The sequence below is a fragment of the Primulina huaijiensis genome, unplaced genomic scaffold (genome assembly GCF_012295235.1).
Source record: "Primulina huaijiensis isolate GDHJ02 unplaced genomic scaffold, ASM1229523v2 scaffold29085, whole genome shotgun sequence".
Lineage (NCBI taxonomy): Eukaryota > Viridiplantae > Streptophyta > Magnoliopsida > Lamiales > Gesneriaceae > Primulina > Primulina huaijiensis.
This window is the reverse complement of record NW_027356921.1, coordinates 1-17,485: the sequence shown is the minus strand read 5'-3', so window position 1 is coordinate 17,485 and position 17,485 is coordinate 1. Positions and strand designations below refer to the sequence as shown.

At 35.0% G+C, this 17,485-nt stretch overlaps 1 protein-coding gene and 1 long non-coding RNA gene across 2 annotated transcripts; one reads left to right on the top strand and one right to left on the bottom strand.

The window, feature by feature from the left end:
• Positions 1 to 4,841: 4,841 nt before the first annotated feature.
• Positions 4,842 to 5,869, top strand: LOC140967857 (uncharacterized). The gene is made up of 2 exons (XR_012173649.1): positions 4,842 to 4,963; positions 5,401 to 5,869. It is a non-coding gene; the product is annotated as an uncharacterized lncRNA (long non-coding RNA).
• LOC140967856 (uncharacterized) lies at positions 5,550 to 8,260 on the bottom strand. The gene is made up of 2 exons (XM_073428628.1): positions 7,417 to 8,260; positions 5,550 to 6,999 (listed from the first exon to the last, which is right to left on the bottom strand). Exons 1-2 carry the CDS (start codon positions 7,627 to 7,629, stop codon positions 5,767 to 5,769), a joined length of 1,446 nt encoding a protein of 481 aa, XP_073284729.1. The 5' UTR covers positions 7,630 to 8,260; the 3' UTR covers positions 5,550 to 5,766.
• Between the last annotated feature and the right edge of the window lie 9,225 nt (positions 8,261 to 17,485).

The following is a 17,485-nucleotide window of genomic DNA, read 5'->3' as shown; positions in this document are numbered from 1 at the left end:
TATATAATTGGTTAGAACATAAGATAAAAAGATGAACCAGGAAATGGCACAAGGTTCGAGTAACCAAGGAAATAATAAATTCATGTTGTAGCCCTTCCGCCTGCTTAGCCCAGAAATGGCATTTAAGGCGTTTCTGAGTGATTTTTTTATGAATTTATATTTCTATGGTATCTCGATAAAATCCTCTGCTGTTTAATTTCTTTGGTATATTTTTCATAAATCCTTTTACGTTTTATAAAAGTTCCATATAAGAACCTTATTCATTATTATTCTGGAATTTAAATGTATCATTTTCTTAGCTCAGTTTGTTTTGAAAATGGTATATACACTACAAAAAAAAGACCTACGACAACGGTTTTTCACCGTTGTAGGTCTTTTAAAACTGTTGTTAAAGCCCCTGTGGTTAAAGGGTGCGCTCAAAGACAACGGATTTTATGCGTTGTTGTAGCCACAATTTGCGAAGGTTTTTGACAAATCGTCGCAAATAAAATTAGCGACGGATTTGTGTAAAACCGTCGCTAATTAGTGACAGATTATGCAAAAATGTCGCACTACACAAATCCGTCGCTAATTAGTGACAGATTATGCAAAAATGTCGCACTGTCGCTAATTAGCGACAGTTTCATATACCGTCGCTAAAATTAGCAACATTTAGTGAATGAGTTTCGTCGCTAAATTTAGCGACGGTTAGTTAATGATTTCTGTCGCTAATATTTTTAGTAAAATAAAAAAAAATCTTTTTAATAATTTAATAAATCTAAAAAAACTTATAATTTGAATAGACTAACAATTTATGAGATCTTAATTAAAATTTAGCAAAAAATAAAGCGAAAAAATTTACCCTAAATCGAAACTAAAATCATGAAAGAAGAAATATTTTAAGTGTTGTGAAGTGGTGTGTGTTAAAATGGACTGAATGTGCAGGTATTTATAGAAAATTTGCGACGGTGTTTGGTTAAACCGTTGGTATTAACGACGGTTTAACCAAGAACCGTCGCATTTTTAAAATTTGCGACAGTTTTTTTTTAACCGTCGCTATATTTAGCGACTGTTTTGCTAAAACTGTCGCTAAAATTAGCTACGATTTAAAAAAATTGTCGCTAATTTAAAACATGGTACAGATTTAAGTAAAAGTGTCGATAAATATAGTGACGGATGTTATACCGTCGCCAAATGTAGCGACGATTTTAAACAAAACCGTCGCTATTCTTAAATTAGCGACGGTTTCAGCAAAATCGTCGCTAAATACGTTATAAATCACACTATTCAACAACGGTTTAAGAAAACCGCTGTCAATTGTTCAAAAAAACACGTTAATAGACAACGGTTTATAAAAGACAACGGTTTTATAAAAACCGTTGTCATTTGCTTAAAATATGTACTTACGACAACGGTTTTCACTAAAACCGCTGTCAAGAAGCATACGAAAGCCACTAAAATAAAATTTGGTAAAACAACGCCAGTATCAGATTCAATTTGATTCTAAACCTCAAATGGTATCTATTTAATTTTACAATTGCACTATTAAATAAGGGTAAAATTGTTTGTATGATTATATTTTCAATTAATTTCTTAATCTATGTGAAAAGAAAAGAAAGATTATATATTTGTGATGGAGATAGTATTGGTAGTTTTATTGAATTTAAATTTAAATGGTTTGTATGAATTGTTAGGAAAGACTGTCTCCAAATACATAACCCGAAGTCCAAAATTCCCTTTAATTTTGGTCCATGTTTAATGCTTTGCTCCTTCTTTGCGTGCAAAGACAGAAGAATTAATTATTAAAAAAAAAAAATCAAAGTCTAAATAATAAACTATAAATATTGGGGGGTCCCTTAAAATTAATTAATCCGACAGTGATTGACATGTGGAATTTGGCTACATAGTCTTAGTTTCAATTTATTTATGCTCCTTGTATTATTTTATGATATCCCAGTTCAAAATTATAAATATTAAATAATATTTTGCAAATTTATTTTCAAAATTACATCGATGAGATCAGGTTAATTAAACTCAAATAAAAAGGTAAATAGTAATATCTGAGGGCACAAAAAATAAGTAATGATTTCTTTATATTTCGACTTATGTATAATTTATTTCGTTGTTTTTTTTAAGTTTTGTTTAAAGAAAAAAGTGATTGAAAATTTTAATTGATTCAGAAAATGATGCTCACCTCTACAGACATTCGTTTCATAAGCTGCAGGCGTGGAAGAGTCGGTGGCTCATTTTATTTTTTGATAATAAAAAATTATTCAACTTCAAAAGTCAAATCTTAACAAAATATTCTTGACAATTGCCTTTTTTTTTATTTTTTTATTTTTATTTTTATAGACAATTGCCTTCAAAAGTCACACGCGTCTCTCTCAAATTTTCTTCGATAGACACAACCTCAAATTTTTCTCTAATATACTCATTTCTTAGTATATCTATTTTTGTATATCCACACATCTTTTTTTTTTTTACGTCATTGTCTCTGCAACTCTAATATTTTGTTCATGTGTCCATTTTATTGCCGATATTTATGTAAATGATCTGCATAGAGCAAAAAAAAATGGCCTTCAATTTCAACAAGCTAAGGATATAGAAATAGATATTTTGTTCATGTGTCCATTTTTTCAGACATACAATATATAAAAATGTAAGCAATATTTATTAATTATATTTTTTGTAAAAAAAAATTTAAAATTTTCGGGTCAACCCAACCCAACCCGATCAATTTTTTCGGTCCAGCTATCGGGTCTAACCTGATCTGACCCGAACCCGAAAACCACAAACTCAAACCTGATTTTTTTTCGGGTTGAATCGTATCGGGTTGGTGGGTCGTGTCTGATTTTGACACCCTTATATGTAACTCTAATATTTTGTTCATATGTCCATTTTATTGCCGATATATATGTAAATGATCTGCAAAGAGAAAAAAAATGGCCTTCAATTTCAACAAGCTTAAGGATATAGAAATAGAACGTGGCTATTATGCTAAGTAAATATATTTTTTTTCTTTAGAGAGTGGTGAGTACATAGTAAAGTACACATAAAATACGAATCCAATCACATCATTTAAATTAATTTATTTTTATTAATAATATATTTAAAATAAATTATTTTTATCCAATAAGGTACTGTTTTTGAGAGACAACAAAACAGTTAATTAAGCGGCGGGGTTTAGAGTCCGGCCATTCTTCCTTCATTCGTGCAATTAATACATGACCCTACACCATGTTGTTGAAATTTCACATTCCTAATTTTAATCATATAAATTTAGTGGTTTTCGTATTAATTATAATATCAAACGTAGGTGGTTTTACCAAAAAATTATAAGTTCATGGTATCTGTGCAAATCAAATGTTTTTAATTGTACAACGACTCAATTGTCATGTGTCGATAGTTTTTCTAGAAAAGTAAATCATGAGTTAAAAATCATTAATTTAAACATGAGAGAATTATATTTTGACAAAAACTTGCGTGAGACGGTCTCACGGGTCGTATTTTGTGAGACGGATCTCTTATGTGGGTCATCCATGAAAAAATATTATTTTTTTTGTTAAGGGTATTACTTTTTATTCTGAATATCGGTAGGGTTGCACGTCTCACTGATANGCTGCTTCGCTGAATAATATTTCACCACTGCCTGAAGTACTGGCCACATTTCCTTGAGAACTTTTTTCAATACTCGTACACTCTTTCTTGAAGTGCCCTTTACCGCCACATTTAAAGCAGTAAATATTTTTCTTCTTATTTCTCGACTTTGATCTACCTCGTCTTTGGCTCCCACTGGAGTCACGGTCCATAAATCTTCCTCTTATCATCGGTAAAGCCTCTGCCTGCTTCGATATTACCAACCTATTTTCCTTATTCTTGCGCCGTCTTTCTTCTCCGAGAACCGCAGTTAAGACATCATCGAATCTTAGAAAGCCCATAAGAATATTGTTGGTTATGTTGATGATAAGTTGATCATATGAATCTGGTAGACTTTGAAGTAGAAGCTCCGCACGTTCATTTTCCCCTATTTTATGCCCCATGGAAGTGAGTTGGGCAAATAGAGTATTCAGTGTGTTGATATGGTCGGTCATCGATGAAGATTCCGCCATCCGAAGAGTATAAAGTCTTCTCTTTAGGAAAATCATATTGTGTAGGGACTTGACCTCGTACATCTTTGTCAGAGTATCCCAGATAACTTTGGCTGTTTTTATCTCAGAGATACTTGACAGTACTTCGTCTGCTATAGCCAAGTGTAGATTGGCAACAGCATTGTCATTCATCTCATTCCACTTTCCATCATCCGTAATCTCCACCGGTCTATCTCCAATAGCCGCCAAGCAATTCTCCTTTCTTAAAACTGCTTGTATCTTTATTTTCCACAGCATAAAATTGCTTCCGTTGAACTTTGCTATCTCGTACCTTCCCGCCATTATGTCTACAACAATTTTAGTAGACTGGACAAAATAATCCCGCCTTAAATAAAAAATCTCAAAAAATCTTTTCTGATGTGGAAGATCAGTCTAGGCTGCAACCACAGAGCATACTCAGAATTTTAAGAAATTTTAAACCAAGGCTCTGATACCACTTGTTGGTCCCACGTGCGGAATTTGAGATAATAAAACCCGAAAATAAAGAATAAACTGGACACCGAGATTTACGTGGAAAACCCCTAAAAATTATTAGGGTAAAAACCACGGGCAAGATGAAAAGAATTTCCACTATAATATTTTGTGGTGTACAACTCACTCACTGTGTTTCAAAGAGAACACACACTTTCTTAATACAGGAGAACAAACACCTCACAAATATTATAGAATGTTATAAGATTAGAGAAAACTCGAAGAATGGATANTATGAATGCTTGTGTGTGTTTCATTCAGGACCGTGGTCGGATGTAGTTGCGAGTGAATATCTGTACTTGAAAATCGACTGGACCCATGGATCCACAAGATGGCTCGTGAAGATTGAATTTTCTCAACCACATGTTGGTCCTACGTGCGGAATTTGAGATAATAAAACCCGAAAATAAAGAATAAACTGGACACCTAGATTTACGTGGAAAACCCCTAAAAATTATTAGGGTAAAAACCACGGGCAAGATGAAAAGAATTTCCACTATAATATTTTGTGGTGTACAACTCACTCACTGTGTTTCCAAAGAGAACACACACTCTCTTAATACAGGAGAACAAACACCTCACAAATATTATAGAATGTTATAAGATTAGAGAAAACTCGAAGAATGGATAATTACAAAATGAAGGGGGAGCTCTATTTATAGAGCCTCCTGACCGTGTGAATACGCGTTAAAAACGCGTATGAAATTTCTCTTCAAATTTTCCTGCGGCCAAACCTCCCGTTTTTATTTCAGCTGCTTACTTTGATTTGGTCCCCCCTTTCCCACTTGTACCGACACCACAGACTGCTGCTGAGTTTTATTGCCATTTCTCTTTCGTTTTCAGTGCATTCAATATCATGGCTACCTCCCTCCACTAGGAACAAAGAAATGCAACAAAGAACCACCAAACTTCAAGACAGAGAGGTATGTAGTATTTATTTAATGAGGATATTAAGATATGGAATACAATTTTCAAATATTTAAACATTGGAAGTTAAATATACATTAATGCGGCAAGTACAGCTTCAACTAGTGAGCGGAAACTCTTTCAAAGGTTGATTTTACATGTACGATTATATCATACACTACCAAATTTTGTGAGATTGAAGGAAAAAAGAATAAATGATGGGATTAATCTAAAGTGTGACTAACTCTTATGAGGTGGTCCCTTAAAGAGCCGCAAGATTACCAATTAAAACCACCAACACTTCAATCACAAAACCAAATCTACTCACATGCCTTGATATCAGCCCCAAAGAAACCATGGGATTAGACTCAGGCTTCCAAATCCCATCAACAATCTTGGATGGGATATTCATATCCGGAGGTGTCTCCAGCTTGGTAACTTCTTGCTGACACAATTTTACTCCAAAGGGGACATAATTTGGAGGCACCAATCCGATGGGATAACACAAATTTGGATTCCCCCATGCACTAAATCTCCTCCCCATCTTCTCATAGAACCATTTAGAGAACCTAAGTTCCCCTGTCAAGTTATTTCCATGTATGTAAATTGAAGTCACGTTTGGCAAATTTTCAAGATTTGGGGAGATATCTCCTGTGAGATTGTTATCGTTGAGTCCAAGAAATCTTAGCCCTTTTAGGTTGACGAGAGTTTCCGGGATGCCACCCGTCAGGATCATATTGGATAGGTCTAATGCGCCCAATCCCACCAGATTACGCCACTCAAGATTAGCGAGGCTACCAGCGATGGGATTGTTTGAGAGAACTAATTCCTCCAAAGAAGTCAACTCTTGGAGTGATTTGGTCAACTCTCCGGATAATTTGTTGTTGCTAAGGTCTAAAAGCTTCAAATTCTTGAGATTTGCCATCTCTTGTGGAATTTCTCCTCCCAATTGATTGTTGCTCATGTCAAGCTTCAAGAGTGAGGTCAACCCTCCAAAACTCAACGGCAATGGACCATTAAGTGAGTTTCTACTAAAATCAAGAATCAAGAGACGGTTTAGCCCTTCAAAATTATCTGGGATCTTCCCTTTTAGTCTGTTACCAGCAAGATTTAACCTTTTTAAATAGATCAAGTTTCCAATACCAGCCGGAATCTCGCTGGAGAGTCCATTTTCCGTTAGGACTAACGACTCGAGATTTCTAAGCTCGGTAAAAGCAACCGGAATTCGCCCCGTGAGCCCGGGATTCGATCTGAATTCCAGTGACACTAGGCTCTCTGCAAAAGCTTCCCAATTCTTAGCAGGGATTGCAATCTCCCGATGGAGCGGAGACACGAAGCAACCGAAGAACGAAAGAGATTTCATGTGCCTTAGCGCAAACAAATATGAGCTGAATTGTAGCACATTTTGGTCACAAATGAGGGAGTTGTCATGAATAGGTCCTATGCTTAAATCAGTCACATACCAAAATCCATCGAATAGATCACAAGAAACACCCTGTGTTACACCAACAAGAAGGAATTAAATCACTACAAATATGTTAAAATTTTAATTGCACTTCACAATGCTTTTCAAACAGAAAATGCATAAAAAAGTAAAATTCTGAAAAAAAAGCATGCAAGGTCAAGAAGCGTGAAAAAATATGAGAATGAAGAATAAAATTCTTGCGGCGTTTGCTTATTTATTTATTTGTTTTGAACAAGTCTTGACATGATGTAAGAATAAAGCTTGAAATAGCCAATGGAAATCACAAGAATCTGGGAAACTGTCGAGTGGATATTACAATATGCAGAAAAGACAAAATCATTGGAGGGAATGAGAAAATATAGAATCTTGAAGGCCGAAAATTGTATGAAAACAGAAACATTTTCAAATTATGAAAGAAAAAAAGTAGTCGGTTGTTATGTCATGTACCTGGATAGGAGTCCATCCACATGGATCTGGATAAAGGTCTGAACCATTCCACCATTTGCCAACAAAACCTTGAATTACAGAATACAGGGCTTCTTGTTCTGTACTCTTCATTGGAGCTGACACACTCTCATCTTCTCCATTACACCATGCAATCAGACAAAGTATGCAAACAATAAAATTTGAAAAATTGCATAAAGACTTGAGCTTTTTCATGATTCCCAAAATCCCAGATAAAAACAACTTAAACTTAGTAAAAAATCACAGAGAAAACAGAACATCCAAGAAACTTATAAAACTTGGCTCATCAAAACAACTGTCTTTCTTAAGATCAAAACGATCCAATTTGAACACAAATCTAAGACTACCGAGTAAAGGCTATGGGGATTTTAATGGCGTGATTTCAACAGAGGAAAAAACGGGAGGTGGAGAATGAAATTGCACGTAAAAAAACACTAGCTGAAACGCTGCTTCTTGGTGGTGTTTATAGCAAAAGCCAACGTGGTAAATGAAGTATAGAGGGGGGGGCAGAGAAAAGCAGAAGATGTAAGTATAGGTTGTTTTGCAGATAAAGATTTAAGAAGCACAGTTCTCAATGTTTAGAGAGAAAAGAAGAAGAAAAGTCGTTATGATAGTAAGAAGAACAGTGGCAGCTGATGAAGAAATTAAGGTTTGCTGAGCTGAAAATGCAGACAGGAAAATGTTGTCAAATGGGGTTCATCGATTTTCCTTATATCTAGGAAGATTGCTTTTGATTAATAATGAATGACACTAATCTAGATAAGTCATTTCAAAAGGAAATTCCACCTCTCTCTCTTTTTCCTTTTTCGTGGATGGGAAAGAAGGTGATGTGAGGCCACATAGTCAAGAACAGAGCTGATGTATCAAATAACAAGTCAATGAAAAGAGATGATCTCTCAAATATATTAATTATTTTCTCAAGAATAATAAAAACTCTTATGATAAATAATATCGATATCATGAAATTTTATTGATTTAAAAATATATTTATCAATTGATAAATCAATATTTTTTTATTTAATTTTTTTTAAATTCAACAAACATAAATTTAATTACATAAAAAACTATTGTGTTTCATTAATATATGTATTAATAATTAAATAATAATAATTGAATTTACCAAATCAAATTAACATCACTGTATAATATGAGAAGTTGATCTCTTGTACAATGATCATACGAGTCTATTTTCATGAGAGAGATCGACTGAATCCAAACCTAAAGTTGCCAAAACGGATCACCGGGGCAGGCCGGCCTGCATCCCGTCACAACCCATCATTTGACAAGACGGGACGGGACTGGTTTTGGGCAAATTGGGAAATTGGCAACCAACCTGCCTATTTTGCAGGACGAGAAACACACCAATTTTTATTTATATTTGACGGGTTGATCCGCAAACCACCATTTGGCGGGATTGGTCACAAAATTTCCAATCCAACCTACCCATTTGACTGTCTCAAATGAATTCTTGTGTACTCACAACGATATAGGCGAAAAGAAACAGAAATACTCACAGCGATAACACCTCTCCACAATTTTATGTTGAAGTTCGAGAACTCAACTCTGAAGATTAGATGTACTGAGAAACATTATAAATGAAATCCGGATAGATCTATTTTTAAAACATAAAAATAAAAAATAAACAACAATAAATCAACCATATTTTACCAAATTGTTCTAGTTTTTTTTTTTTTTTGGGGTAAATTTAGAAAATTATAAATTTATGATATTTACAAGAGTATAGAGTTAGACGAGTTTTCAAAAAAAAAAAAATTCTTATTAATTTATCAAAAGTTATTGTAAATTTAGAAAATTGTACCATAATATTGTGTCATAAAAATCACACATCTTCACAATGATATGATATTGTCGATTTTAATTTTAAGCTCTCATAGATTTGCTTTTGACTTTTACCCAGAATGCCTCGTACTAGTGGAGATATCCTTTTATTTTATTAACATATAATCTTCTTTTGTATTTCTAATATAAAACTTTAGTTACATTCTCAACATTTCTTCCAATTGATTTATCACCTAGAGTACAAGTAATATATAATAAATTCAATCATAACTTACCATAATTGATTATCACATATAGTGTCGGCAATTGGTGTGCAATTAATGCATATCGGCAATTGTACGTGTTGCGTTTGATTGAAAATAAGAATACGCGTTTTTAACGCGTATTCAAAAAACGCGTATTCACACTGATAGGAAGCTCTATAAATAGAGCTCCCCCTTTCATTCTGAAATCATCCATTCTTCGAGTTTTTTCTCATTTAATAGCATTTGAGTGCTTATTTATATAATATATGTGAAGTGTTTTGTTCTCCTGTATTAAGAGAGTGTGTGTTCTCTTTAGAAACACAGTGAGTAAGTTGAATACCACAAAATATTATAGTGGAAATTCTTTTCATCTTGCCCGTGGTTTTTACCCTAATAATTTTTAGGGGTTTTCCACGTAAATCTCGGTGTCCAGTTTATTCTTTATTTTCGGCTTTTATTATCTCAAATTACCGCACGTGAGACCAACAAGTGGTATCAGAGCCTTGGTTTAAAATTTCTTAAAATTCTGAGTATGCTCTGTGGTTGCAGCCTAGACTGATCTTCCACATCAGAAAAGATTTTTTGAGATTTTTTATTTAAGGCGGGATTATTTTGTTCAGTCTACTAAAATTGTTCTAGACATAATGGCGGGCAGGTACGAGATAGCAAAGTTCAACGGAAGCAATTTTATGCTGTGGAAAATAAAGATACAAGCAGTTTTAAGAAAGGAGAATTGCTTGGCGGCTATTGGAGATAGACCGGTGGAGATTACGGATGATGGAAAGTGGAATGAGATGAATGATAATGCTGTTGCCAATCTGCACTTGGCTATAGCAGACGAAGTACTGTCAAGTATCTCTGAGATAAAAACAGCCAAAGTTATCTGGGATACTCTGACAAAGATGTACGAGGTCAAGTCCCTACACAATATGATTTTCCTAAAGAGAAGACTTTATACTCTTCGGATGGCGGAATCTTCATCGATGACCGACCATATCAACACACTGAATACTCTATTTGCCCAACTCACTTCCATGGGGCATAAAATAGGGGAAAATGAACGTGCGGAGCTTCTACTTCAAAGTCTACCAGATTCATATGATCAACTTATCATCAACATAACCAACAATATTCTTATGGGCTTTCTAAGATTCGATGATGTCTTAACTGCGGTTCTCGGAGAAGAAAGCCGGCGCAAGAATAAGGAAGATAGGTTGGTAACATCGAAGCAGGCAGAGGCTTTACCGATGATAAGAGGAAGATTTATGGACCGTGACTCCAGTGGGAGCCAAAGACGAGGTAGATCAAAGTCGAGAAGTAAGAAGAAAAATATTTACTGCTTTAAATGTGGCGGTAAAGGGCACTTCAAGAAAGAGTGTACGAGTATTGACAAAAGTTCTCAAGGAAATGTGGCCAGTACTTCAGGCAGTGGTGAAATATTATTCAGCGAAGCAGCAACTGTTGCAGAAGGCAGACACAAATTTTGTGACACATGGATTATGGATTCAGGAGCGACGTGGCACATGACGTCTCGGAGAGAATGGTTTGATCATTATGAACCAGTCTCAGGAGGATCTGTATTCATGGGAAATGATCATGCCTTGGAAATCGCTGGGGTCGGTACTATCAAAATTAAAATGTTTGATGGCACCATTCGCACCATACAGGAGGTACGACATGTGAAAGGACTGACGAAGAATCTTTTGTCCTTGGGGCAATTGGATGACATCGGGTGCAAAACTCGGATCGAGAACGGGATCATGAAAATTGTGAAAGGCGCGCTTGTGGTTATGAAGGCGGAAAAGGTTGCTGCAAATCTGTATGTACTTTTGGGAGAAACACACAAAGAGGCAGAACTAGCTGTTGCATCAAATGGTTCAGGAGAAGAATTAACAGTGTTATGGCATAGAAAGCTCGGGCATATGTCAGAACGGGGGTTGAAAATTCTCTCAGAACGGAAGCTGCTGCCGGGACTTACAAAAGTGTCACTACCCTTTTGTGAGCATTGTGTTACCAGTAAACAACACAGATTAAAGTTTGGCACTTCTACTGCCAGGAGCAAAAGCATATTGGAGCTGATTCATTCGGATGTTTGGCAAGCACCGGTTGTATCCCTAGGAGGAGCGAGATACTTTGTCTCGTTCATTGATGATTTCTCTAGGAGATGTTGGGTGTATCCAATCAAGAAGAAATCAGATGCTTTCCAGATCTTCAAAGATTTCAAAGCGCGGGTTGAACTTGATTCAGAAAAGAAAATCAAGTGTCTGAGGACTGACAATGGAGGAGAATATACCAGTGACGAGTTTGATGCATATTGTCAACATGAAGGCATCAAAAGACAGTTCACAACGGCTTACACACCTCAACAGAATGGAGTGGCGGAGCGGATGAACAGGACCTTGTTGGACAGAACAAGAGCTATGTTGAGGACTGCGGGTCTAGAAAAGTCATTTTGGGCAGAAGCAGTCAAAACCGCTTGTTATATTATCAATCGTTCTCCTTCAGTGGCGATTGATCTGAAGACTCCGATGGAGATGTGGACTGGGAAGCCGACAGATTATTCTCATTTGCATACATTTGGAAGTCCTGTGTACGTTCTGTACAATGAGCAAGAAAGATCGAAGTTGGATTCGAAATCCAGAAAATGTATCTTCTTGGGTTATGCTGATGGAGTAAAGGGGTTTCGCTTGTGGGATCCTACTGTTCACAAGCTTGTCATCAGCAGAGATGTTATCTTCGAGGAAGATAAAGTAAAGGGAAACAAAGGCACACAGAATTCAGAAACTACTACTTTTCAGGTGGAAAATAAGACGGACGAAGGTCAAGTTTCTTGTGAAGCAGTACCAGAGCACGAAGAACAAGAACAAGTTGAGTCTGAAGTTTCCAATGTGAGGCAGTCAACTCGAGACAGAAGACCACCAGGTTGGCTTTCAGATTATGTCACTGAAAGCAATATTGCATATTGTCTATTATCAGAGGATGGCGAGCCATCGAGTTTCCACGAGGTTACTCAAAGCTCGTATGTATCCTTGTGGATGATAGCAATGCAAGAAGAATTGGAAGCATTAGACAGGAATCAAACTTGGGATCTTGTTACACTACCACGAGGAAGAAAAGCTATTGGAAACAGATGAGTCTATAAGATCAAGCGTGATGACAATAACCAAGTGGAGCGGTATCGTGCTAGATTGGTGGTAAAAAGATATGCTCATAAAGAAGGCATTGACTTCAATGAGATATTTTCTCCTGTGGTTCGACTTACAATAGTCAGAGTAGTTCTAGCATTGTGTGCGTTGTTTGACCTATATCTAGAACAGCTAGATGTGAAAACAGCATTTCTTCGTGGAGATCTTGAAGAAGAAATTTATATGCTCCAGCCAGAAGGTTTTGTGGAAAAAGGCAAAGAGAACTTGGTTTGCAGGTTGAACAAATCTCTGTACGGTCTCAAACAGGCGTCGAGGTGTTGGTACAAGAGATTTGATTCCTATATCATGAGCCTTTGATACAACAGACTGAGTGCAAACCCTTGTACGTATTTCAAGAGGTATGGTGATTATTATATTATTTTGTTGTTGTATGTGGACGACATGTTGGTAGCAGGCCCCAACAAAGATCATGTCCAAAGATTGAAGGCACAGTTGACTAGGAAATTTGATATGAAGGACTTGGGACCAGCAAACAAGATTCTAGGGATGCAAGTTCACCGAGACAGAAGTAACAGAAAGATTTGGCTATCCCAGAAAAATTATTTGAAGAAAGTCTTGCAACGCTTCAACATGAAAGATAGTAAGCCAATTTCGACCTCTCTTCCTGTTAACTTCAAGTTATTTTTCGAGATGTGTCCTAGCAATGAAGCAGAGAGGATGGAGATGTCTCGAGTACCATATGCATCAGCAGTGGGAAGTTTGATGTTCGCCATGATATGTACAAGACCGGACATTGCTCAAGCAGTGGGAGCAGTTAGTCGGTATATGACGAATTCTGGACGAGAGCATTGGAGCACTGTTAAGAGGATCCTTAGATACATTAAGGGAACCTCGAATGCTGCATTATGTTATGGAGGATCGGATTTTACACTCTGGGGCTATGTTGATTCAGATTATGCAGGTGATCCTGATAAGAGGAAATCTACTACTGGTTATGTGTTTACACTTGCAGGAGGAGCAATAAGCTGGGTTTCAAAACTGCAGACAGTTGTGGCGTTATCTACAATGGAAGCAGAATATATGGCAGCTACTCAAGGTTGCAAGGATGCAATATGGATTAAAAGGTTATTGGAGGAGATCGGGCACAAACAAGAGAATGTTCCTTTGTTTTGTGATAGTCAGAGTGCCTTGCACATCGCAAGGAATCCAGCCTTTCATTCCAGGACGTAACACATTGGAGTACAATTTCACTTTGTGCGGGAAGTAGTAGAAGAAGGAAGCATGGATATGCAGAAGATCCATACGAAGGATAACATAACTAATTTTCCGACCAAGCCAGTGAACACTGATAAGTTTGAGTGGTGTAGATCCTCAAGTGGCCTAGCATAGACGTAAGCAGCAGGCAATGACAAGATTGAAAGGATGTGTGGAGATATGTTTGATTCTCAATCAAATCTCCAAGTGGGAGAAATGTCGGCAATTGGTGTGCAATTAATGCATATCGGCGATTGTACGCGTTGCGTTTGATTGAAAATAAGAATACACGTTTTTTTACGCGTATTCACACTGATAGGAAGCTCTATAAATAGAGCTCCCTCTTTCATTCTGAAATCATCTCTTCTTCGAGTTTTCTCTCATTTAATAGCATTTGAGTGCTTATTTATACAATATTTGTGAAGTGTTTTGTTCTCCTATATTAAAAGAGTGTGTGTTCTCTTTAGAAACACAGTGAGTGAGTTGAACACCACAAAATATTATAGTGGAAATTCTTTTCATCTTGTCCGTGGTTTTTACCCTAATAATTTTTAGGGGTTTTCCACGTAAATCTCGGTGTCCAGTTTATTCTTTTTTTTCGTGTTTTATTATATCAAATTAACGCACGTGGGACCAACATATAGTACAAATGCAAGATCATAAATTCAATTAATAATAGTTTCCTCTAATTTATTATCGCATAACTACTATATCATAAATTCAAAAGAAATGTCCATAAATTCGTTTGTAGCAAATTAAATTTCCTGTCCCAATTATAAATTATTGGAAAACACAAAAATTAAAAATTTAATTAACAAGAATTCGTACTTAAACAATAAAAAAATCAAATATTTTTTTTAAAAAAATTAAAAAATTTATTGTCCCAGTAATTTCCTTTTGCCCATGAGTAATGGTTCGAAGTTGGGAAATTTACGATTGACTTTATAATTTAGGGGTTTTAATGATGAAAGAAAAGGGGACCAGTTTCCATGCAAGACAAGAGTAGTTTTGTCTCTGTGTGCTATATTTTTTTATCGGACCATACACTAGCTGGGAATAGCCTTTTAATTTATCTCACACACACACATATGTATGTATATATATATATATATACAAAATTAATTGTACATTTGGATATATATACATAAAATCGATATATGGGTTAATTTCCTCGATATCGTTGTACGTTCGATACATGTATTTTTTCTTTAACCGATGGTGTAAGCCATGTTATTTTCGAAAACGATGAGTCATGAAGAGACCGTGCCGATTGCGTACACTTAAATGTGCAACATGATCATATAATATCAACTTTAATTTTTATCAAACCAAATTTTAAAAATATTAAATCGTGAATAAATTTGAATTACACAATAATTGAATTACACATGCTTATTTATGTACGTGTATTTTTATTTTTATTTTTATTTTTATTTTTATTTTTATTTTTCTTTATATATAGTAAACAACAGATGCATGTGTATGTGGGTAAGGTGGACCAAAGAAATAAATGTAATGGTAATGGGGTTGGAAGCTTTTTATGTTAGGACCACCAAATCTAGCCCACCCTATATCCTTTTGCCAGGTCTAATCCTTTGATTAGTCCTTTTCTCAACTGGTGACACATTTAATCTTATCTTATTATTATTATAAAAGGGAAAAAAAAGGGGAAAAAGAGAAGATTTATTAGCACAAAATGTCTTCATTGAACAATTTAAAATTGTGGTCTCTTGTTTATAATTGTAATTTAAAAATTAAGAATAGTGGGGATTGAGAAATTTATTCAACTTAATGAATTAGTATATACAATTGATCATATACAATATGATGACAAGAAATATTGAATTATGTCTTATGTGTTAATTGATTTATGCCGAAAATATTACGCCCGAGTGAGGATTTTGTTTGTACTCATTTAAAATCGATAAAATAATTCGAACAACCTACATGACGGACGTAATTATTTCTCGATTACCAATTAGGGTAAATGAGAAATTAATCGAGTTCGAATTTTATCGAGTGAAAAGATTGAATCGAAACAATGTGTCATTTATTAGTGAAATGGTGCATCATTTCATGAGTAGACATATCTCTTGATACAAAGCTTTTCATTTTCTATAAATAAGATCCTCCCCCATTTGCATTCATAACACATTTTTTTCTTCTTCTCATTTCTCTCCAATTTAATTCTATATACGAATTTTTAAGCATTAGCGCTTAAAGTTCAAATTTTCAAGATATAAAATCTTGAGCTTGGATTTTCTAAGCTTATACGCTTAAATTCGAACTTTAAAATTAAATTTGAGAGTTGTCTTCTAGTTTGAGTTTTTTAAGCATTTGCGCTTAAATCCAAGTTTTGCAAGATTTAAACTCTTGGAATTGGATTTTTAAGTTTAACGCTTTGAATTTTAAATTAGAAAGTTTGCATACCATCTTGATAGCGTTCTAAACATTTCAAGTTCGTGTGTCTTTAAAATTTGTAGTGCTATATTCTGAAGCCGTAGTCGTTGTATCTTGGGAAACGAATTGTTAACAACCGTGAGCACCGGAGCGGAACAATATCGTTTTAAGGAAAAGAGTCAAACTCTTGCCTCGACTATTTTTTCATATCCATTTGGTTCACCCATTATATACACACACACACACACACATTTCCACTAATTTTTTTCCTCATCCGAGTAATGTGTATATGTACTTAATTGACATTTTACAAGATAGACCTTCTGTTTCCTTTACTAATGAGTTGGTATATTTTGGATATAACAAAATTTATCTACATATTCCTCTCTGGCTTATAAGCTATGACATATCTTTTTTTTAAAAAAAAATAAAATTCATAGGTTTGGATTAATTTTTCAAAAACGTTAAAAAGTATGTTACATTCTACGAAAAAAGACTCCAAACTGTTGTGAAAAAGTAAAAATTTACGGTAAAAAGTAAAAATCTCAAACTCTTAAAATTATCACACTACACACTTTATAATATTTTTCTCTCAACTCAATTGTGATTTTCTTCACAAATGAGAGATCTATTTATAGAAAAATTTTACAAATAATCCAAAAATAAAATACATCATTACCTACATCATCACACACTAATTTTCAATATTCAACACCTAATTTTACCTAATTTTCAACATTCAACATTCACATTTTCAACACAAATATTTTTCACATTTTTAAATAATTTTTCAACACTCCTCCTTGTGATGATGATCATAATGATTGTATACATTACGTGTTTTTATACTGTCTCGTTAAAAACCTTACTAGGAAAAACCCATTGGGATAAAAACCACAGTAAGGGAAAAAGAGTACAGTCACGTAACCTCATGTTGACACGAACAATTCTTCACAAATTTCGTAGATTGCGCATCACAATATTATATATGTGCTTTCTTAATATTGTCGTAGGAAGTGCCTTTGTTAAGAGATCTGATGAGTTTTCACTTGATTGAATGTGACGAACATCAATAAATTTATTCTTCTCAAGCTCTTTGGTGAATGAGAAGAACTTAGAAGGAATATGTTTAGTTCTGTCGCTTTTTATGTATCCTTCTTCTATTTGAGCAACACATGCAGCATTATCTTCATATAGTATCACAGG